This window comes from Rissa tridactyla, chromosome 2 (genome assembly GCF_028500815.1).
Source record: "Rissa tridactyla isolate bRisTri1 chromosome 2, bRisTri1.patW.cur.20221130, whole genome shotgun sequence".
NCBI classification, from domain to species: domain Eukaryota; kingdom Metazoa; phylum Chordata; class Aves; order Charadriiformes; family Laridae; genus Rissa; species Rissa tridactyla.
The window spans coordinates 9,905,476-9,930,452 of NC_071467.1; the positions used below are offsets into that span (position 1 = coordinate 9,905,476).

The window sequence follows — 24,977 nt, forward strand, 5'->3', positions numbered from 1 at the left end:
AGATGAAGCCACACAGGTACATCCAGCCCGGTACTTAAAAGCTTACAGTATTAAAATATCTAGGAACATCTACAAGAACAGAAGCAGCATGAAGTGGTACCTCATTCCGCTAACTGCCGTTCAAAGACTTCAGCTGGTCTTACAAAAAAAGGGCTATTGATACAAATGCTGAGAAAACTCAGCTTGCTTCCACAAACCAGGAATTTGATGACTTTATCTTTTGAGTGTCTGTGCTTGACTCAATCCAAGAACCAGACTTTGATCATGTTTACAACAGACACTAGCGGTTGCCCACTAGTAAAAAATCAATCAGCACAACACAGTTCCATGTGAAGTTCGTTTGTTGGGTTGTAAAGGCAGTACAGCTGTACTGGCATGGAGACATGACCAACTTAAGAGTGATTTATTTATCAAGCACAATGTCAGATGAGCACGGCTATCCTGCTCCTTGTTCCGAAGCTTGCTGAAGGACCTCCGCACTACATTCCTTTGAGAATTCTGGAATGTATTTTTCTCTTCTATAAGTGTGCATTAATTGAAAGTAAATCAGATGATAACCTCTGATCACAAACCACAGCTAGGTTACTATTTGAAAAGTTTAAAGAATAAGGCTAAGGAGTTATGGAAAGTGACCTGGATTCTTTGACTTCACCTACTGCCTATCATCCTCATGGGTGAAGTGAGCATTTAACCCTGTCTCATGTGCTTGAAACATGTATCTAAGGAAAACAAACCCTGGAGAAAATCCTACCTGTATAGAATACATTATGATTTTGAAGCAGGAAACAGCAAATTCATTGGGATCCCATAGTCTATGATGGTCTAAATGCCTGTAACCAAAAATTAAGGGATTTGAAATAATGACATTCCACAGATATAATAAATGGCACCTTACAGTTTTCTCAAAATTCACCTCAAAGGGATTATTTCCTTACATAAATCTTCTAAACAATGATTTATTACCTAGATCAGAAAAACACAACTTCCGAAAAGCATTCATTTTCAAGGTTTAGGATGCGATCACAAAATATTTGTCTGTAACAGAAATTCCCAGTTTTCCAGATTCAGGATTTTAAGGAATCTAGTCATACCAAAGATACACACTTAAGAATATACTGTTTCTGTACAAAGTGCATGCATAAAATGGCTGTGACATTATTTACATGAAAGAGACACACTGAAGGGGATGGTTATAATACCTTGACAGACTTTTACTCTAAATATGCAGAATTTGGTTTGAATCAGGAGCTACAGAACAATTAAGGCTGAACGTTACATACAGAATAGAGGCTCTAAGAACTATTTTCATTTTCACAGTGGTTTCGTGACTAACATATACGGAAAACAAAAAAGAGCTACTCTTTGTGTATCTACTCCTTTATCACTCTGAAGCATTTCAACACTTTCTCCAAGAAACAACAAAACAGAATCAGAACAATAAATGTGTCGGTTTCTCTTTAAATGGTACAGGAACCACCAATGAAAAACTTTGTGAGAGTTTCAAGCAAAGACAAGAAATTCTGCTTAAGCACCATGCTGAAAACTACGAACAGAGCACACATCAAATTTTCCAAAAAGGAAATCTGAGTACTTGGAAAAGCATGACAAAAAATAAATGTATTATTACTTCTAGGAGATTGAAAAAGTAATTTTGGATACCTTTTAATCAGTATGATTTAGGTTAACAAAGAGAAAAACAAAAACAAACCCACCAACAAGCAACAAAAACAAACCAACCCAAACCAATGAAATACTTTCTTACAGAAACTGAATTTAGCTAGTGTGTCTAAATAGGTGTCTCGGCTACAGAATCACTATTGATCTGTCCTTTCCCAAATAATGTAGTAAAGACAAAAAGATGTTCCAAATAACAAATTTGAAAGCATACAGATGAAAGAAGTCAGTACTCTGAGCAGAGAAGGACTGACTGAATGCCTTAACTTACTTTGCCTAAAATCTCCAGGTCTCAATTAACTCACCGGCCAGCTGCTACCAGCCTAGTGACCCAGCTGAGTACACAGGTCTCCTTCAAGGTTGATTAGAACAGCTGCCATAAAACTGCCCTCTCCTGTGCCCTGAATTATCCTGCGGTCCATTGCAGAGCTAAGAAAACGTACTGCCATTTTGACACATTCCATACCTTTAATAGAAACCCCTAGAGATTTTTCAGGAATTTTAAAGGTGTAAGTTTGTCTGCCAAGATAACAGCACATTTGCATTACTAAATATTAAAACTGGACTACCTGTTGGGGACAGCTGCTTTTCTTGTGCACATTCCACAGGTATATTTAATCCTGCCTTGAGGTAGAAAGACAAACAAAATTACCTCTTTAAATCCTTCAAGGCTTAGCAGCTCATAATGTATTTATTCGTGTTTTCTTTCTCCCTAATATCATTCCAGAACAGTCCATCATTTCTTGTACATGACAGCTTATTTTAGCTAACCTATTTTCTTTTCTCACCAAATACAAAATCATACTCTCCGCTATCTTCTCCTGATTGCAACTGATCCTTCAGTCTTTCAGGGCAGCATGTGTTCTCTGTCACCTTTGACATTTCCTCTTTATCTGCCCCAAAGATCCATTCAGGCAGATTATGGTCAACTACATCTCATATCAAGTTTATTTTTTAAAAACCTTTCCTCTCAAAACAAGACATACGGTTTTCTTTTTCCAAAAAGGCAAAATATTAGCTGCTTCAGGTAGCTGAACTGATGGGAAGAGAGCAGGGGGAAGATGACAGCTGAGGTTAATGTTTTGTGTAATAGCTCAATGAGCAGCTTACTTCATATACCGGAATTTTCCTCCTAAGAAAAAGAGTAGTAGATTACTGTAGGTGATATATTTTACTTCTCATAATGCAGGCAGTGTATTCAACGTAGTTTTGTTTTTGTAAAAGATGGTAAATGGTATTTTCAGCATGGTGCATTTAGTTTACTTAAAATCAAGTCACATCTTGCCTGTGTTTTTCCAATTACATTTCTTTTAATAAAGAATACGTAAGTAAGATTGCGAAACATATTATCGCTGGATTTACAAATGCCAAACTCTGCCTTCCATTAAGACCTGCTTCATATACGTAGCAAGTGTGCAAAACTAGGTTTCTCAAATGAAATGGAACAGCAGAACCAATGGTGCAAATTGCTACTTTATGGAGCAAGAGTCACTAACAGTCCCCGAATTCTCACATTGCCACACATGCAAGCAATCCTTACAGTACTAAATGATACATCGATACTGATGATTAGAAAGCAGAACTGAGGCACGTATGGGAATATATAAAATAATCTTCTCATGCATCGCATTCGCTGAAAGAATATTAAACACCAGCCTTTTCATATTCAGAACCCTTGCACAGATTACGTGATAACTCACAAGAATGGAAATAGTGAGACGAATAGGGTGTAACTTGTTAGACTTGGGAAGTTGTTTATATTCACTAGATTTATGTATCCCTCTGGATCTGCCTAATCTATTCAACATTGCAAATTCATGCTAAGTAAGTCTAAATAGCTTGTGACTTGACACCAAATACAGATTTTTTTCGTATCATATTAACATAAAATTTTTGACTGTCATTAAGCAGGTTGCCAGACTGATCTGCCAGATTTCATTAAAAATGAGAATTTGAGAGTTTCTAGCTACTACATGTAGAGACACTTATAACCATGGAGATTTTCTGCCAAAGGCAAGGAGAATTAAGGTCAATCCAAACCTATACCAGGAGACTGAGCAGATTTCAGCTATCTTCATTATATTAAAATCCTTCGATCCTTGAAATGTACTCAGCCTCACGATGCAAGACGCACTCTTCCCTCAGTTTTGCAAGGAAGTGATGCGTGCTGACTGATATTCCCATGCCACAGGAAGCAAGCCTTCAAGTGGGGAACTGGACCTGCATCTTCAGTGTTAGTACTGTAATAAATGGCCCTATCTTTATTTCCAGAGCTTTCTTAAAAGCTGTGAAATTGTTTAAAATTGTTAGGAAAAACTGTTTTCTAATCAACTATACATAAACTAAGTCAGGTTTTTGAATCAGATAAAGTGCAACGGACTCACTATCTCAAATTTTCTACCAGTTCTGCTCATTCACAAAGTGAATTAGATTAGACAGAGCACTCACTTTTTGTTTAGGAAAAGTAGCTTGGAAATTGCATTTTCTGCATCTCTTGTTCTTCAAAACTACTAAACCTTTACAACAGTTATTTATGGAAAGATATATTTATTTGGCAATTATTCCTCAAAATGGAACACAAAAATGGTGACCACAAAGCCTCTCTATTCAGAAGAGACAATACATACTGAGTAACTGGTCATTATCTGCTGATTTCAGCGCACACACACAGGATGCGGCATGTAAAGGTGCACAAAGACTCAAAAAGTTCCTTAGAATCATATTGAATAAGAAAAGAAATTAAGCTGGAAATAATAGCTTGAATACATAAAGCTTTGGATCTGCCACAGGAAATGCAGGTACGACACCACCTCAAATCCCAAACCAGGTACTAACTTTATTCTAGGAAATCAGCAATTATTTGTGGGAAAATTCCCTGATCCTGAAATGATTCAAAAGACTGAAGTAACTCCACATGCTGATAAAATTTTGAGATAAGACCCTAAAAAGGAACTTAAAAGTGGTATGAAAGCAGATGCAATATAGTTCCAAATAATCCACCCAGACTGCTTAGTACCCAAATGCTCACTCTAGTGGCAGGTATTTTGGAGGACTGCAAATTTAAAATGTAGGAAGGATGAATTTTTTTTAATAAAACACTCAAGTTTGCAATAGTTAAACTCAAATCAGATTGCTATGATAGGTGCACATGGAAAGTAACAGATAAATAATAGCACAGTTCCTTGCATTTAATTCTTTGGGGTGAAACACAAAGGGCTACAAAAGTTTTCTGGCCCTCAATATCTGCCCTATCTTCTTTTTGCATTTCTGTTCTTACTTAACAGTAGCAACTTAAAAATGGCTTTCAGTACCTTGAAGTCTTTGAAAGCATGCATGGAATTTTTAGTCTTTGTGGGAAGAACTAGGCCACCTAAGAGAAGATGTTCCCGTAACAGGTGGGTATCTTGAAAATCTACAACAAGAAGCAGCATCTTCCTCATCACCAGGAAAACCCATGGTTTGAAATTAGCATCACTGAGTTTAGGGCTTCCTGCAAAGATTTGTCCTGAGACCATGTCTATTTGTAGACACTAGAAGAGGTGAAAGAAGAAGATTTAAGTTATCTCAACGCTTGTAGCTTCTTTCACGTCATATTTTGTAGCGAAGCAACTGAGGCAATGCAGAGAACTGAAAAACGCTGGACTTGATAGTTAATACATCAACTATAATTTGTACTGTGTGCACTTGTGCATAACCTGCATACTGTGTGCACATCTGCCATTCACTACTAAATGAGCTGTTAAAGATACTCCTCACAGAATATCAAAACAGGTCTTGGAAGAAAACTGCAAGAAAGTAGAAACCTTAACTTCATATATTAATCTGGGCACAGCATTCCTTTGTGTTACTTGTATTTTACTTGGCTTGTCTCTTCACTGACTTCAGCTGTGATCTATGGGACCTTCCATGGATTTTCAACTTACGCGAAAACTGGTCTGACAGCATTATTCATATTTCCATAGGTTGCTCGTCCTAGTAGTTCCCTGAAACAATTCTCGGCCAGCAGAGCAGGATTTTCCTCTTTCTCTCCTCCTGTAGGAGAGGACGGAGGGCCTATTCTGCTGAAAGAAGACAAAAATACATTGATTTTACTACTGATTAATATTCGTCTTCCTTACTCTACAGATCCTTGGTTCTACAATGTTCACGAGTCACAATTCTTGCCTAGATCTGGAGTGTATCTCCAATATGCATCAAACCAGAACTCTGAATAAAATATTTTATTTTCGTACAGAAGACCTATAGATCTTCATCTGCTCACTCAGTACTGACCACTGTATTAGTAAATACATATGTGACGAAAACAATGGCTGTCAATACTGATTTGACTTGTTAACCACTGTATTTTGACAAACTATTACCCATTACTAACAATGAACGAAGGCCATGAAACCATGCAAAAAGTTAGGCAGAATCTTAGTCATTTTGTTCAGACTAATGATCTCATTCACCTGCCCACTACTGAATCCACACTGCGGGGGTGAGTGTTAAATAAAGCTCCAATACTTCTGCAGAAACAGATGGCTGGGGAGTTTCAAACAAATTCTGATTGAACTAATTAGAACACTATCACCCACATACTTACCTCCAACTAGCTAGTGTACACGTTAGTCACCATCTATCTGACTGTCCCCCAACATTACTGTGGAGAGGACTGTACCGAGTGTCCGTGCCCACCTTTCACATTTGGAAATATATTTTCAAGATGTAGATATTGATGTTAATTCACCCATACTATATTTATAAAGGTGGCCCTTGTTGAAGGAGGATTCTTCTTTCCCTAAAAGCATTACTCTGAAAAAGAAACACTGCAACTGCGTTCGTCAGAAAATAATGAAAAAATACAGATTGTGAAACTTTGCATCAGATAAATACACCATGATAAACTGCACAAATTTTGCTGAGGAGTTTCTCCTTTTACAAGAATATTACAGTTCTTTCAATCGTAGAAATGTACTACTGATAGTAAAGAACAATAAAAAATGATGACACGATGGGAGGGTGAGGAAAAAAACAATGGGTTGGGGAAGAATTTATTGCTACCACAGCTACTATTTCATCAGGTGCTAAAATGCACCAATGAATGACTTAAACAGAAATTCTTTTAAATTAAGAAGGAATTAAAATCAGCATTTAAATATCAACTTAATTTCATATGGAAATTTTAACTTCTGACTTAATAAATCACGCAGTGCAATGCAAGGCTTTAACATTTTAGTCTAATGACAGCAGCAATGACCAAATTTTTGTAAAGTTTAAATACTGTCATCTGCAATTATTTCTTTTCTCTTGGTGACTGGGAATTAGGCTGACTATTTGACATGGTACAAAAAGAGGGTAAAAGTACTGAATTAAAGACCGAATCCAGACACCAGAAAAGCGGAACTACAGACTGTTTTGTACAAACTGAAACCCACTGATGCCTGAATTCTACCACTGAATTTTGAAGGGAAGAGCTTGTCCTCACCTTGGAATAACTAAAATCAGCACCTGCACCACAAACAGCGAAAGGTCGAGCCTTTCCAGAAGAGCTTCCCATTTCCCACTTCTCAGTTTTCATGCAGCTTTGACAATGTTTTTTAGTTCATTTTTTGGGTTGTGGGGTTTTTTTTGTTGTTTTGTTTTTTTTCTTTTGTTCAAAGTCACCTCCTTTTCAGTCCACAGAGACCTGAATTACTACAGCAAATTAAAGGCGTTTGAAATGTATTTCTGAATTTAAGTGCTTCACGACATCATCTCATTAAGCTGTTATTAATATTTCATTTAAACTGACCAGTTGAGAGGTGGGAGACTGAGGAAGAAACAAAGAAAACAGTTCCCCCTAAAGAGCAATATTACTTAGTGAGAAGTACTGTACCTATGGGTGGCAAGTATTTTTTTTGCACAAAACACATTACAGAAACCTAAGTGAGGATTCTTTCACCTACAGTAACATTATGCACCTATACATTAGGATATCTATTTTAGACTGCAAAAATCAGTACACTAAAACCTTAAACATACTTACGTTCCACAAGCTTGTGCATTAAATACGTTTAAACCTGTTCATTAAGGGCATCAGCTTTAGTTCACACTCACTCTTCAGCATCATAAAACCGTAGCTTTAGAGCATTATAAAAAGTCAAATTCTGAAATGCCACAAGTCAACTGAACACGTTAACATCATAGCTGTAGTATCTTCTGATAGCAAAAGATCCAAGACTGCTGCAATCTAAAAGTTGTAATACAAAAATCCTGTTGCCTCTGGAAACATCAGTGTTTCAGAAGTTACCATAACATTGCTAGCTTGTCGGATTTTAATAACAAAAAAGCCCCAGGCACCCTGTTAGATAAGTAAGGAGAAATACTTTTACAAATGGACAATGATTAGAATTTTAAAAGGCATGACAATTTGTATGTAATCCACCATGAGTGCTACTAAACTGCAGCTTTATCCAACTGCTGTGCCCCTCAATCTCCCTATTTTTTTTCCCCTGTACTACCTAGACTCGGATCCAGACAGACGAGCATCCTTCTCAGCACAGAGAAGGTACAACTGACACTGCGAGACTGTCATTGCCATTGCTGTTTTGACACAGATTCCCTGGAACGCGGCAGCATTACAAAAGCGGGTGGGTGGGAGAAAAAGAAAGCAGGGTGCAGAACACACACACAGCGCTAGGCTATCTGTTAAGAATTCCAGTTAAAATGCAGTAAAAATAAGTTATCTTTTTACTGTTTGTATATGCAATCCCACAGCAGGTGATTTCTCAGCATTGCTTAGAGACTTTTTTTAGAATAGGTTAAAGGAAGAAACTGCAATCCAGCTCTTCCTAGTCTACAACGTTAGTCTTCGACTGCTTCAGAATGTTAATAATTATCTCCAGTTAGCTGTAGGATTCACATTTTTGTTTTGAACTTTAACAGCACCTAAATATTTTTCACTGATAAATGTTCCTTAGCATTAACAGATGAAAGGCAATGAATATAAAACTACTCTTTAAACTTCTTAGTTTCAAAGGAAAAAGCTTTCAGCCTCTCAAGTTTCTACATTCAAATGAGCAATTTACACTCATTTTGTTTCACTGAATTGTTTTTTAGCAAAGATCAGAAAAAACTCTGACAAATGCAACTGCAACACTTAAAAATGTGCAACTCTTAAAAATGCTACTATTCCTCCATGTCCAGACTTTGTCTACTACCACAAGTCCAGAAGAGTGAAACATGAAATGTGTTTTGCAATGAAATGGACAAGAATTACTCCCTTTAACTGGTCTACCGGCTTTCTTGGGGGCAATCTCTATCAGAAAAGGTGGCAACAAGGAACTGTAAGGAGGAATGTTTTGAAGTACAGCAGTTTAGTAAATAGCAAATGGCTTAAACTGGCTCAGAGCAACTCAACATCTCATGCATGGGACTTCTCTAACACCAGAAAACAAGGACTGGCTATCAAATATGAAGGGACATGTGAAGTAAGACTTCATAACTATTTTTGAACGGATTAGCTACAGGAATGTTTGACTCTGATTGACTCACCCTGAGAAAGAAATACATTCTAATCTACCTCTAAAACAGAATTTACGTGAACATTACAGATGTATTAGAAGGATCTGAAGTCAAGTCAACAAGTGCTAGAGTGTCCTTCTGCCTTATATAAGGCTGGCACTTTTAGCTTTGCAGTTATCATGAAGAGCATGTTACAAACCAAGTGAAATACCGTTGCAATTTTCAATTTCATATGACCCTTCCCAATTTTAGAGATGCAGATAAACTGACATACACGATTGTCTCTTCTGAATTTTCTTCTAGGAAACTTGATGGAGGAAGGGAGAGTCTTTCAGGCAATGCCTTATACTGTACTGAAGTATGCATGGCAATTATTTTGTGATACAGAATCGTAGTAAAGCACAACTAAAAAAAAAAAATATCTGTTTTTTAGAATGCGTTACACTTGCAAATTTGTCTGATAGCCACGTAACTAGAATATGCACTCAGAGATATATATATAGAAATAATGACACCCACAAATACAAATATCTTCTAAAAATGTTGCTTAAATATTAAATTCTTAACTCCAAAAAGTGTCTCATCTGACATGTATTCAGAAGAATCTTGAATTAAGCTATTAAGGTTCCACAAGTAAAAAAAAACGATCCTTTAGGTAAGTTTTACCTATGTGTACTTCAGCTTTAACCAAAAATGGTTATTTTCTACAGACTGAAGTTGGGGGTATTTTCTGGAATTTCTGCTCTTTCTCAAATAATGATTCCATCTGCCAGAACAATATGCTTCTTCCTCCTACTCTTCAAGATGCCTCTGTTTATGCTCCACAAATATGAAGTCACATATAAAACAAGATGAGAAATTCTCTGTAACATCATTTAAGGCCAACCGATCAACAATTTATAAATATTGTTTTCAGCTTTTCTGTCACATGTGCATCATACAAGGCCCATACTTGCCACTTGAAAAATCATTAGTCTTTTTTTCTGTTTAACGTGCATTATAGAAAAAGTTTTAAGCAGCCAGTTCAGATATTTAACTAACAGTTGCTTTTTGACAGATTTGTTTTCCTACCACCACTATTGCATTGCTCAACAAATGACAAAAATTAGTCCTGCAGTACTTATAAACTGATCTGCTTTAAGTGGTTGATCCAGATCCTATTTCAGTCAGTTTTTCCAACAGTAGTTAGTTTAATTTTGCTACCTAAAGGAAAGTATATGCTTGGGGGCACTGCAAAGAGTAACAAAGGAAAGGGTCCATCTGCACCTACAAGCCCTGTAAGAGCGAGCAAATGCTAAATAGGCTCTCCTTGTTCAAAGAGCAGTTTCAGAAACCTTTATCTCTTATGCAGATCACTCTTCAGATGTAAAATCCACGTGGGTATTTCTGTACATACAGTGTGGGCCCTCAGGTATATGCAGTAAATAGACAAAGCATGGACAGACAGACAACTATGATTTTAGTCGTTTAGTCTAAAAATTTGCTCTAGAGAAGAGACAGGTATCAACAGTTACAAATAAGAGAAGAAAAATAAGGCTGAGGAATGGAAAAAAAAAAACAACACCAAAACCCAACAAACCAAAAAAAGAGAAACCTGACAGATTTAGCAAGCTGAGAAAGCATGAAAAGCATGTTGTTCTAGGAAGGCTGCTGAGGCTACTTACCGAGCAATTTTTGAAGCAGCTAGGGTTGGACATGAGACAAACATCTAAGCTTGTCTGCACAGCTGAAAGTGGTTTTATGGAAATTTCTCAGCACTAGCAATAAACACTTTTTATACCTACTTAGTGTTTAGCCACAGATACAGACATGGACAAAAAAAGCGACTTTGCAATTGTGACTGGCATATCCTCAACACCAATTATCACACAGAGGTTTTGTGAAGGCATACCTGGCAGGTAATATGCCTAGAAGACATTTGAAAGCTAAAAAAGAGAAAGGTGTCTACATATAAAGAAATTTTAGATCCTCACTTTTAAGTACCATTGCAGACGGGACAGACAGTTGTTATTAATATATAACTAGCAAAATCATTTGAGTCACCTACAGACCTGTGCCTTCTAATCTCTCTATCCAACATCACAAAACAAAGAATTTACAATTTTTAAAAAGTCTAAACATGGATATACAATTTCTGGAGCAATTTTTAGACTGAAAAAATCTAGAACAAGTGAAATGCAGGCAGCTGAAAAGACTTATTGAAAAGAAATATTAAGAGCAGTTAAGCAGAGCTGTGCTATGCTTAAACTTCTCATCAGTTTTGAGAAGACTCAGCTAGTAAGTGTCAGTTGTTATTTCCAATAAAAAGAAAAGAAAAAGATATCTATAATAAAAACTACGCCCAATAATAGATTAAAAAACATGCCAGTGTCCAGGAATAAAAATACCTGTCAATATCTTCTATTTTGTGCATGTTGAACAACAATGATGGTACGATCTTGTCCATGTGCTGAGGTTCCCATATAGTTGCTCGAAGTTCATCATTAACTGTTTTTCGAACCACTCCCTGAATCCCCCTGATTCCAGCAATTCGGATCCTAAGGAAGAAAAAAAGGAATTACTGAAAAGGAGAGACACAGCACCTCCCAGTATGGCTGTTTACTTATTAGGCAGTAGTAATTATCACAGAATCACAGAATGTGTTGGGTTGGAAGGGACCATTAAAGGTCATCTAGTCCAACCCCCCTGCAGTCAGCAGGGACATCTTCAACTAGATCAGGTTGCTCAGAGCCTCATCAAGCCTGGCCTTGAATGTCTCCAGGGATGGGGCCTCCACCACCTCTCTGGGCAACCTGTTCCGGTGTCTCACCACCCTCATTGTAAAGAACTTCTTAGGTTCTCACAAGCAGTAATTTGGAAATTTGGCCAATTCATTAAGGTTGCACATTTTGCCTTCAAACACCTTTATAGCTCATAATGAAGCTGACAAAAGAAACAACTGAGCAGAAGATGATCTGTAAGGATAATGCTGACACTGATCAATGAATACTCAAACCGTGCATACCAGCTCCGAAAGAAAATCACATGGGTAAAAACCCATCCACTCTCCGCAATTTACTACCCGTCAGTTGAAACTGTGCACAATCTCAACCTATTCCAGCACTGAAAAAAAAATTTTGTGAAGTTATTACAGGAAAGCTGAAGCATTATCTACCACAGTCATGTGATCATGTCCTTAAAAATTGTAATTAAGGCTGTGGATTAATCATAACAAATGAATGGCAAAATATTATTTTCTGAAGCTGTAACCGCAAGTTAGCTGTTATTATAAATTCTAGCAACAGAATTTTACTTACTAAAAACAAGTAGAAAAAAGGACGATATAGCCATCAAGTGAACTAAGCACAAGCTTCACTACAATTTGAAATTATTTCTATTAAAATCCATCCCTTAATTTTTAAATCTTAACTTCCGTAAGGACAACACATCTGTAGCCTTTGTTCCATCAAATTTGCTGCATTAAAACATTTGTTAGATGAACTACAGAGTTAACTGAACTCTGTAATTAATATTGTTTAGATTTCAATTTGGAAATACATAAAACCGTAGCCCCCTATTTTTCAGATATTTCTGAACAAGGCCACGTGCATTCAATCTGGATCCAATACCAGGAATCTAGTCCTTCTGGACCTTTCAAGCCAGTTTTAATAAGGTTACATATAAAACAGGGAAGAAGAGGGATGCACAAAGAGCTGAAAAGCACTTGCTATTGCTGTACTACAACTGCAGTGCATTATCTAATATTAAGTTTTCAATATTAAGGATCTAAGATTGACATTTAAGATACAGAGCTTCCAAAATTCCACCACTGAAACATTTTTTCCACAGGCAACTGCTGTCACCTACAAATAACTTATACATTAATTTAATGTATAAAATTAAGCAATAGTTTTTTGTCAGAATATTTGCTTTTTAATTATTAATTTCTAAGGTAATCAGGTTTTGCTGATACTGGGGCTTTAGATACATTAAACACTAGCACCAACCTCCCCTGCTGAAAGGGGAATCTCACTTACCAGGTGAGATTCAATTTCAGACTCAGGCCTGCATTACCTGACTACGTGCACAGATGATGTTCAAGCTCCCATTCAAGCCAGTCGGTTCAGTGGAACCTCAGGCTATACAGGAAAACAGCGACTCCAGATGCCTGTTTTAGGATGAGCTGAATTACTCCCCAGCCCCATCAACGGTATCAACTGCTTGTGATATCTGCATTTGGAATTGTAATCTGAAGTCATAGCTCGTCTGTTTTGCTGAATTACCTCAGTACCTACAGCAAAGCTGGTACGCCAACGCCAAGAAGGCTGTTAATAAAGATCTCTTCTGAAAGGGATACAGTCAAACCGTCTAGGATGATGTGCAAAAAATCATATTGCTACACATTTCATTAAGCTGAGTAAAAACAGCTTCACATATGGAAAAAAGGCCACACTTCTCTGTATTGGAGTGCCACTAGCACTAATTTCACGCTCTTAGTCTTGTACAGGAGATCGAAAAATGAGAGTTGAAGTACTGAGGAAGGTGCAGCATCAGATTTCACCACACACAGGAAAGGTTTCATTCCTCTATAAAGAAGGCTCAGACAGGTATTAAAGCACAGATTACATTTAAATCAAGGTCATGTACAGTCCTAGGTCACTAAGATGAAATTCCTCCTTGTATAAGGGTACATCAACATTGCAAACTGGAACACAGATAAAGGTGCAGGCTGACAATCCGAAGAGCAAAAGATTAGCACAGTTCTCTTATTCCTACAGCAATCACAGCTTCGGGGTATGTTACTTTGGGGTATCCTTATGAGTGGTAGGTCATATTTGATAAATGAATCAGGGATTTACTAGTCTCTTAATTCATTCCATGTTCTAGTGCATTACTAATATTGCCTCTCATTTGCAAGGGACAATGAAGGTGAAAGCAGTACTAAAATCCTGAGCTGAGCTTCATATCCTAACCTCTCATGAAATGTTTTATGCTAAGTAAGCAGTTCAACATTCTGGTTTAGTTTCACTAGGCCTAAAAAGGCAAAAATCTCAGAAAGCTCATTAAAACATTCAGGAATACTAATTGCGATCATCAGCTTCAGGTAAATATACTGTCCCCGAGGTAAGCCTAAGTTAAGAGGTAGCTGCGTGATCCACTGGCTTCACTAGTGACACCTGCTTAAGAGGTTTCCACCCTTTTGCCCTTTGGTCCCCGAGTCCAATTTCCCATCCCCTAAGTTCTTCCCCAAACAATTCATGGGGTCATCCCGTAAAAGCATTCACTGGAAAAATCTCCCAAAAGGGAAAGGGTGGTGGGGGCAGGGGGAAAAGTACAGGAAAATCAAGCAGATTTAATCCTAACCCTTTTCTGCAAAGTTTACAGCAGAACCCTACGCACAGCAACAGGGCTACAAATAAGATGGCAACAAATTACCAAAAATAAGGAGGAATGAACCAGAAGACTAAAGGAGGATGGAATTTTTCGTTTTCTTTTTTTTTGCCCCTTAGTGATGCACACAGTATTCATTCTTTTTGAAACTACAGTTCACATTTTTTTGAAACTGCAAGCTTTAAGAAAAATCCTTATGCATTGCAGCTAACACAACAGTACACCCAAAGGGTTGAATAAAAGTTCAGCACATGGATTTTTCCTAGTTGGCTGAACAATTTAGTGCATGGAAATAGAAAAGACGAGTACAACAGAGATGCAAATCGTATAATCTGAAAAGCCTTAAATTTTCTAAAATGCTTAGGAGTTAAAGGCCGATTAACAATTCATATAAAGAACACATCGCTAGGGGGAGCTGAAGTAAAAAACATTGTGGTGTTTACATAAAAATGTAAAAATTTGTAATACTAATTCATGAAGGCATTTCAGTTTCACACACAGTATCATACTGCAGACATCTAAGAAAATCCAATTTTAATGAGTAATTCTCAAATAGAAGACTCAAAATATGCTTTTGCTATTAATGTAAGTAGCTCCATTAATTTCTGAAATAAGTTACGCAACTCGCACACATTTACAGTAATAAATACGGCCTTTCTGGAGAGAATCCATGCAATTTGGCAGGCATTATTCAGGTAAAATTTCACTTTGATATTCTAGGAGTTCTAGACACCTAAGATTTCCAATATTAGATGCTATTTAAAAAGTCAGACTTTCATTTTCTTCCTATTGAATGAACCATGCCACTAAAAACATAATAAAAGCTGTATTACAGGCTGTATTAATGTGTTAAGACAGTTTTCTGTAATACGTACAGAATGGCACTTACTCGGTTTGTATTTCTGGATCGTGGTCACATGAATGACACATGGCACTGAATCGAGACACAAAGAAGTCATAGCGTCTGTGATATGAAGGTGTGTCTTCCTCAATGTTGGCAAATTTGACAAACTGGAAAATGAAATACATTAAAAAAGCTTTTGATACCATATCCCAAACGACAATAATGAATACTAAGCTTCATTTAAGAAGTAACATAAAACATTACATTAGGAAAGAATACACATTTGACAATAGTTAAATATTTAACTTCAGAGAAGAAAAAGTTAAATTGGAGAGTCTTCTTTTTAAAGTCTTTCCACTAGAACCCCATTTAGATCATTATGAAACGGTGCCACTGCATGAAATACAACATACTATGCAATATGGAAACATCCAATACTTGAGTAGTGAGTGTCATCAATTCACAGAATCTTTTAAGTTGGAAAAGACCCTTATGATCATTGAGTCCAACCACTAACCTGAGACTACCAAGTCCACCACTAAACCACATTCTCAAGCACCACATCTACCCGTTTTTTAAATACCTCCAGGGATGGCAACTGCACCACTTCCCTGGGCAGCCTGTTCCAGTGCTTGATAACCCTTTCAGTGAAGAAATTTTTCCTGATATCCAATCTAAACCTCCCCTGTGCAATTTGAGGCCGTTTCCTCTTGTCCTATCGCTTGTTCCTTGGGAGAAGAGACTGACTCACACCTGGCTACAACCTCCTTTTAGGTAGTTGTAGAGAGCAGTTCAAGCAATCAAATGGCAGACTATCACGTTAACTAGCAACATTCTGACTTATCAAAATTTAAGGGAAATAAACTTGGAGGCATTCTTTCAATTCTGTCTACCTTTACAAAAGGGAAAAAGGAGAAGTCAGGGAATTATAATCCAGTCAACTTTAATTCCATTCACAGAAAGACACTCTGAAAAAAAAAAATCCAATTTGCAGCCATCTATACGGTAAAGAAGGGGTAAGTAACAGTCAACATGGATTTGTCAAGAACAAATCACATCAACCCAGCCTAAATTATTCCTGTGACAAGGAAATACATTTTGTGAATCCAGATGAAGCAGCATCTGTCATATCTTAACTTCAGTGATGCTGCTGACAAAAAAATACATGAAATTCTCAAAGGGAAGCTAGAAAAACACTGTCAAAAGAACACTCCCCATAAGAAAGATGAAAAAGGGTTTGGAAAAAATACAGAAACACTTTTAAATCATCAAACTACAATAATTTATTGAGTGAACTTCTCAAGGCGCCTGTCTGGAATACAGGAGTTTTTGAGTTTCACTAGAGACTCAGATGACAGAGCGGGCTCATCACGTTTGCAAAGAACACTAAGCTGGCCAGAGCTGTAGGCACATTTGATGCCTGATTCTTGACAAACTGGAAACAGGACCCGAAAAATCAAGGAAGCAATTTAGGAATGACATATGCAAAATACCATTTTAAGACAGCTGTACAAATACAAGCCAGACACAGCTGAATGCAGAAAAGAAACTTAGGGTTATGATAAACTGCAGATTCAACAAAAGTCAATGTAGTTATACTGGCATGAAAAAGAAACAATGTATTGTGATACATCCCTATTACCCGTGACACCTATGAAGAAATTTTTGCCATCTAATTGGCACTAATAAGCCCTTAGATGAAGCACTGCATCTAGGTGAAGCATCACAGCTGAAGATGGTGATTAACTGGTGCAGTCCTTCAATTATTCAGGGGATGAACAAAGCTTTAGATAAACACCTGTTAAAAAAGACTGAAAGCCATTAAATTATCTAGTCTAGAGCTGCCTAGAAGATATTAGTCTTACAAAGTATAGAAGACAGCTATAAAAAGAAAAGAAATAAATGGTTTTCTTTGTCCAATGGTAATAGGAAAAGCAATAATGGACTTACACCGAAGCGAAGGCTACCTAAGTTAGATGTTAAAAACCCTCTCCTTTTTAAAGTGAGCACACTGCCTAAAGAACTTTTGGATGCTCCGTTCTGACAGCTTTAAGAAGAGACTACAGAAGGAAGAAAAAAGGGAGAAGCAAAGTTGTCGGGAAAAGCTTAACATAATGCTGGTTTTGCCCTGAAGCAGAGAGATGTCCCATTAAAATCGTTCTGCTTTTTCCCACCCCAGTATTCTTCTCACCAATTGCTAAGCAGAGGTTGAGGCACTTCTTGTACTCTTTCCGAGATGTAGAGCCTGCTTTTATCAGCGCGTTACCCCCATACATCTAGACAAGCCCAAAGCACTTTAGCATAATCTACAGCATACTGATTTCTGGACGTTTTGAGGTAGCTTTCAAGCTGAAAGTGAAAGTTGTGTATTTCAGAAAAAAACCACCACTTTTTCCACTGTTTTTAAAGTCTTTTTTCTGTTTTATCTAGAAAACTTATCATTTTCAACTGCACTACCAGCTCATCCACTGAAAGTTACAGGAGCAAGCTGAAAAATCACAGTTTATAAAACTATATTCTCAGCAATGACTGAAAACGGAGCAAAATTGTATAATACTAGTCCATTTTAGATGTCCTTCTGTAGAGAATATCCTGTACAGTCAGGTGATAAGAAAGTGACATACAGTCAAAAACCAATTGTGTATAGTCTACTGCCAGAGTCTGAAAGGCAACCCACAAAAAGCAACCATACGTTTTTTTTCCAATACAGTGAGTTATAAAAATGATCATTTCCTTCCCAAGAGACCCTGGAAAATGCTTTAAATGTCTTACCTCTCACTGGTTTGTTTCATGGACTCCTTAATTACAAAACATAAATAGATTTTCTAAAGTTTTTGGAAGACAGGAACCTAATTAGTCCTTACAATGTAATAAAGCATAAAGTCCAAGGGTAAAAAAAAAAAAAAAGTGAATATGATCTTAGTATTTTCCAGAAGTTCAAATGTTCAAGTCTACAACTGATTCACACAGTTAACTTCCATAAAAACATGTAAAAGAATAGAAACAAAAAGTTTAAAGAACACAAAACATTATGGGAGTGGTCATGAGAATATTAACTCATCTAGCATTTAATATTAACATATTATCTAAAATATACAATTATTTGATTGACAAGATCTTCCAAGATGAAAACTTAATATAACTCTAATAACTGTTTTGCCAGAAGAAAGATTTATTGTACCAAGAAATTGCTTTGTAACAATGAATGACAAATTCAGGCCAAGCAAGTGTCAGGGACTCACTCCCATCGCTCTGGACATTTCACGGTATAGCAGTAAACAGTAAAATATCCAGAAAGGACACAATTTTTTTATTTCCTCATGTGTACAACAAAAGAATTTCACCCACTGAAGATGAAGCATTTCTGATGCATATTCCAGGATTAGCATTCAGCCGACTGAACATTTAGGGCACAGGACAGCTAACTGTGATAACACTGGTTTGAGTTTGCACTGTCATTCAGTAAAGTATACAATTCCATTTCGTTACAGAAATTTTAAGTTTTTACAGTACACAGTCTAGACTTTTGTATACTATGTATTACAGCACAGTCTGTACATAGTCTGTACTTTCCCCTTGCTTAACTGCACTGCTCTTAAACTGTTATTGTTGTTAAGTAAAGAATATTTTATTACTAAGCATCTAAGATATTGTCAAGCATACGTCAAATATAAAAACTATTCAACCTAAAAAAGGACAAGTCTTATGAAAGTCCAAGCATTTGCCTGGAATACACTTACAAAGCTTTTATAGATGTAAACATGTACTTTGGTCATAGTAAATGCTTGCAATCACCCACTGGTAATTTATGGAAGTTTTGCCAGTACACGCATCTTCTGTATTTGTACAATACAGATGGTACAAATAGGAACTTACATTGGTAATATCTTATTTCCATTAATTTTGAAAACAATACAATTCAATCAGCATAAGAACATATAAATCTGTCATGAAATAAAGAAGGAACATATTATCTATTCAGAAGATGTTTGTTCCAGACTGTTTCAAGAAAGTTGGCTCATTTTACCAGCAAGAGAGAGATTGCGCAAGTAAATCACGCAAGTTCTCAACTTAACTTCCTAAGGACTTACTTTCTTGGATATATTTATGCTGTTTTATCACTCTTATGTAGCCAATATAGTAGAAGAAAAACCGTAACTTTTTAAGCACATCCAGGGTGCATTAAGAAGGTCAGGTTTTTGCAGCAATTCAAGACGAGACAATCAGCACGCATCCCATAAAAGTCTGAGTTATGTTATTTAAAGAGTCTCCCCATAAAAACTGTAGGCTGGATCTGAGCAATATTTTTTTATATATTTGAGCTCCCCAGTCTCTGTGCTACAGCCTGCAATTTTCTCATGTTTCAGATGGGAGGAAGAGGGTGCTGATGCTGATAGTTACCATGTTTTATAGGCAAAGCTATTATATTTCATTATTAGGAAACTATCACGTAGGAAGACATAATATCCTACAAACATAAGACTTTTGTAAAATACACAGTACAGTGTAAATGAGAAGTGTGTGAATGTATGCATGTACTTCACCAAACAAACGCAAAAAGGACAAACACTTCAACTTTTCTAAATAGAAAAGTTTCAAACACTGGATTCATACATGAACTTCACAAACACAGTATTAAAATGATGACAAACAATAATAACAAGATAAGGTTCTCAGCAACAGAAACTGATGATTTAGTTTAGTTATTAATAGTTAAGGTCACCTGACACTTCTCATTTTGAGTTTCATTGGGATGGGATGGATAGCTTCATATTCTGTTTTACTTCATGCCACTTTGATGAAAATTATCCTGAACGCCACACCTGCAGTTGTGTGACAAAGTCCGTAATGGCATGCTGGCTTACAGGCCCCCATTAGTGTGGCTGTAAAACTGCAAGACCAGAGAGCGAGAGCATGAGGTGGGGGAAGCAATACTTAACTACGAATGACCCTAAAAGGTCCGCCTAAAGCGACTTATCCAGCATCACTCAAATTCTAGTACATGCAGACATAGAATTTAGAAGATAATTTAATAACCTACAGGATGGGAAAGAGTGCTTTGTGTAATTCTGGCTCTCTGTACCTTTAACTCCTATAAAAAAAGATAGAGCAGGGATCCTAGAGATGAAATATTTCATGGGGTATTAAATCACTGCTAGCACATAATTCCACATTGGTACATGGAATGAAAGAAGCATCTTATAATAAAGGTAAGTTTCCATCACATACTACCAGATTAGCATGCTGCAGAAAGACAGACAAGCAAAATGAGTACTCTACCAGGAATATTAATTCTGGCATTCTGTAATTTCACAGTCTTGACATTTTATACTATTTTTACATATATGTACAGTTCAATTCTGCCAAAACCAACTCCTTTTACAAGCCAACACTAACAAATATAAAAATCTTGTTGTTATATCAGGCACTGACTGGTGACATTTCCACTTGGGATACTGCTTGTCTTCTTTTAAATAACAAATGCTGACAACTAACAATAACAGTCACCTTCTCATGCACAGGAAGCCCCACACCATCACTGATGGTATTATTATTTCACTGCTCCTGAGAAGGAACTGCCCTTCTAAAATGAAGCGTCCTACAAACTAAAGACAGCATTCGTGGTAAATAATTTAAAATGTGGTAATACTGGATTCTACATATGTCTGCTATTTTTCAGACGAAAAAGCAATGTTGTACTGTCAAAATACAAAGAAGAATTCACCCTGTCAGCATTTCAAATTAGCTTAAAATGTTTTGTATTCAACTGAGTTTTGTCGACATAGTTTAAGATGAAAGTTTTACTAAATTACCAGCTGCTCGCTAAAGAAATTTTCTGGACGCTCTCTAAAATAAATTGACAGAAAATTAAAAATGTTTTTAAAAATGGTCTCATGTCCCAAAAAAATGTGACCCCAAGTTCAAAGATTTTAAAACTGTTCACCCCTAGACAGGAAGAATAAGCATAATTCATTCATTCTATCCTAGTCAAATAACCACTATGGATCTAAGCAATACATTTAATTATTTGCACATGAGATAGAGATGTTTTACATGATATCTTGTTACTGAAATTCTGTAAAATGGTTAGAGGGAGAAATTTAGCATGGCCATAAGTTTCTAAGTAAAAGTTTATTGCAATCAGCCTTCAGATTCTGTAAGACTTAAGCCAAGGAAATCTCACTTTTTCCCACGTTTTTTCAGCTTCCTCACCAGCATATGCTACCCTAGCACATGGTTAATAAAAATATCTTCCATGAGAGAAAAAGACATTTTGAACTTCATAGACACTGCCAATTTGAAATCTGGTCTACTTCAAAAAAAGATACAATTCAATATATCCACTATTGAATTTCACCTGTTTTCAAGTATCTGTCTCTATAAGTAGATTTACAATTATGTTATTAAAAAAAATAATCATTGCTGCTGTAGGAAATAAGCTAACATAATTTACATACACAACACATAAAACTTCATAGGAATTAATTACATGTAACCTGAAGATCAGGTATAAAAGAACATAAATGAAACACAAACAATTGTTTTTTCCAAACCAGTAATCTTCATGTTTGCTTTTTAGATGTAAATCAACTTAAAAAATGAAATTTAACTTCAGAAGAGAATTTAAGAAGTCAAACAGCTGAATTAAACTTTTGGGGTTTTGTACAATATAGAGCACTAAGTAGAATAAATTCTGCATCCAAACCCAGATATTTGGAAGTCAGGGAAGAAACCCCAGAAGACAGCTGGAGCCTACAGATCTTTCCAAGACTTTAAACTACTCTGAGTCATTCAGTACACAGATTTGTTTCGTTTGAAACCCTGACTTCTGAGCAATCACAGGAGTCCCCATAGCTGAAGCAAAATTTGTTTGTAAGGCTGAAAAAACCCTACAACTCAAGTAAGACAGTTGAATCATACTTGAAAGACATCACTGCCTTTGTATCCCAGTGAAGCTTTGAAAGTCAGCTTGGGGATGGAAAATAATCAAGATCTGCTTATAGCCACAATCATAGTTCTTATCTTTTTAAATGTAAGCAGACTACAAATTTGTACTGGCCTGAAATTGAGTTTAACCTAAAAATATTGTGGAAACTTTTCCAAAGGCTGCCTGACTTTTCATTAGTTTAAAGACATTTACGTCATATATAATTCATTCTTCTCTTCCAGACAATGCCAGTTCCCACTCCAAAGTGGCACATCCGAATAACTAAAGCACATGAAACATTAGTCAGCCACTCCACCTCCTCTACTCTTTTTTGGGGGAGGGGGTTGGTTGTTTGTTTCTTTGCTCATTTATTTCCTTCAGGAGGAGAGGAAAACCTAAAAAAGGCTAAATGTGATGGTAAACTTTCTCCATGTCTGGCAAAATTTCTTTAAGAACACAGGAGGTCAGTGACCTTGGTAACAGACAAGCTGTCACTGCCAATACACTTTGCTCCTCTTGAGTCAACAGAGGACGACTCCAGCTTTTCTCTTTATTGACTACAGAAGGTACCTAGGGAAATTAGCATAATTAGGCTAAAATTAGCCTTTCTAATACTGTTGAAGAGCCATATAGATTCACTCTCCTCACAGAATTTGACATCTTATTTAAAAAAACGTAATTTTTCTTTTTGGTTACTGAGACAGACAAACACAAATAATCTCCTGATTTAGGAAATCCATCAATCTGCTTTGCTCATAAAAGGCTTCATTAGGAACTGACAGGGATATCAAACAGATTACCATAAGGTGGAGTTCTGTTCAATGACATTTGTTTGGAAGTGACATGTGTCTTGTACATCAAAGTGGAGGCTGGCAGTAACTGTTTGCCGACAAGGATTTTAAACAATTGGGAAGTGATCGCACATCTTGCCATTTGGCAGGCCAGGAAATAAGTTCCCAAGCTATTTCCCTAAGAGATTTTGCCCAGGCATTATTATACAAACAAATCAAAAGAAGCAGGATAGTCTGGCTCAAAGATATTAAAATAAATAAATTCATTAATTTACCTCATTACCCTCAGTAAAGCTGCCGCTGCCGTGTTAGTTTGGAGCATAAGGGGACACTCCTCCCCTCCACTCTACTACACCCTCCTGACTCCCTAAGCTGCAACTCCTTTTAATTCCATCAACTGGGAATCATGTCCAAAGGAAAGCCCAACAGTTTTACAGAATCCACAATGAACTCTCACGCTGCTAATAATGGCAATATACAAGAAAAGCAAACATTACTACTTTACTCATGTAAAAGCAATCATTTTAAGTGAAAACAGACCATATCACCATCCTGGAATTTATGAGATTCCTACTGTACCAGCTGGAAATATACTGGTTAGAAGGGAAGTATGACAGAACTCTAATACTGATTGCACCCATCACTCTATTTGGAAAACTAGACCTCCAAATCTTCATTTTGACACTTTTAGTTATGCCCTTCAAGCCTGGATCTGAATCCTGAAATATTTAAGCTAATAGATGGTGAGGTTGCAATACCAAAAGCTTTTGCCTCCTGGCTACTTTTCAGCTAATAGGAATCTTCCTGCGTAGCATCAGTGCTGCGGAGAAGGATGTTATTTCCTCCTTCTCACACCATTGCTCTCGTTGCTGGAGAGGAAGAAAACACTGTCTTACCTACACAATGGCTTCAGGAGATCTGTTTAAAGATTCAAAACATGAATTCATAGAAAAACTTTCCTGTTGTTCCAAAAGAAGTAGTTATTTCTGCAGGGGATGAGCGCAGCCATCAAAAGAATTATAGAGATTGAAAGGAAACAGTTTTTCTGCCTCCAGCTGGTATCTGTTCTGTGTTTAGGCCCAAATGGTATAACCTGCCACATACAGACTCTTCTCAATTCATGTTAACTGGCAGATACTTTGTGACTTCTGAAACTACTTTCCCATAGCAAATAAGCAAAGATTTATTCTGATTTGATTTAGTATCCGAGTTTACTCACAGAATTAGTTCCAAGCACTTGCAGCTTTGGTTCGCCTGATTCCAGAAGCTTGGCCACCATATGGAGGAAACTTTCCACAAATGGTTTTATGCTTTGAGAATGGCAAGCCATTAGAAGCTGGTCCAATGCCTCCATGGCAATTAAAACATACCTGAGAATTAATTAGAGAGACTCACATAAACACATGCTACAGTTATCATTACCTCAATTCATTCAATTTAGGTACTTATTATTAGAAAAATTAGAAAACAAGGCGTGGAAGGTATATATTTTTGCATTATCTAAAAATGGAAGTTATTGGTATTTCCTACATACATCTTTTTTTTGGGGGGGTGGGGGGCGGGGGCGCAGGGCTGGTGTGCAGGGAGTGGAACAGAGAATTTTTAGAACAGGTATCATAATACTTGGTAACAGAGTAAATATAGTTCAATTTTCTTTTCTAGCACATTTTCCAGCTATAAATCCCAGGTTTCTAGTCTACAGCCCCTCTGTCTATCCAAATCCCAGTATGAAAAGCAAACAACTCATTCATGCTCCTGCAGAGTCAGACAACTTGCTAAGTAAATGAAAAAGAGTAAAGAAAACAGGGAACAAAATTAACTACCCTAAAGAATGGCCATTAACCCATTCTATGAAGTTATAAAAATAGCTTTTGACATCATGAAG

General features: G+C 36.8%; 1 protein-coding gene across 4 annotated transcripts in view; it reads right to left on the minus strand.

The window, feature by feature from the left end:
* EFR3A (EFR3 homolog A) overlaps window positions 1–24,977 on the minus strand; it is an 86,111-nt gene that overhangs the window by 33,922 nt on the left and 27,212 nt on the right. For 3 of the 4 annotated variants that reach the window (XM_054190930.1, XM_054190929.1, XM_054190932.1), the window contains 5 exons: window positions 24,312–24,462; window positions 15,419–15,540; window positions 11,547–11,696; window positions 5,598–5,735; window positions 752–830 (listed from right to left, as the gene is read on the minus strand). In XM_054190930.1, the coding sequence (XP_054046905.1) occupies window positions 752–830; window positions 5,598–5,735; window positions 11,547–11,696; window positions 15,419–15,540; window positions 24,312–24,462 (640 nt within the window). The remainder of the gene's footprint in view (window positions 1–751; window positions 831–5,597; window positions 5,736–11,546; window positions 11,697–15,418; window positions 15,541–24,311; window positions 24,463–24,977) is intronic. The other variant, XM_054190931.1, reaches the window with a different exon arrangement.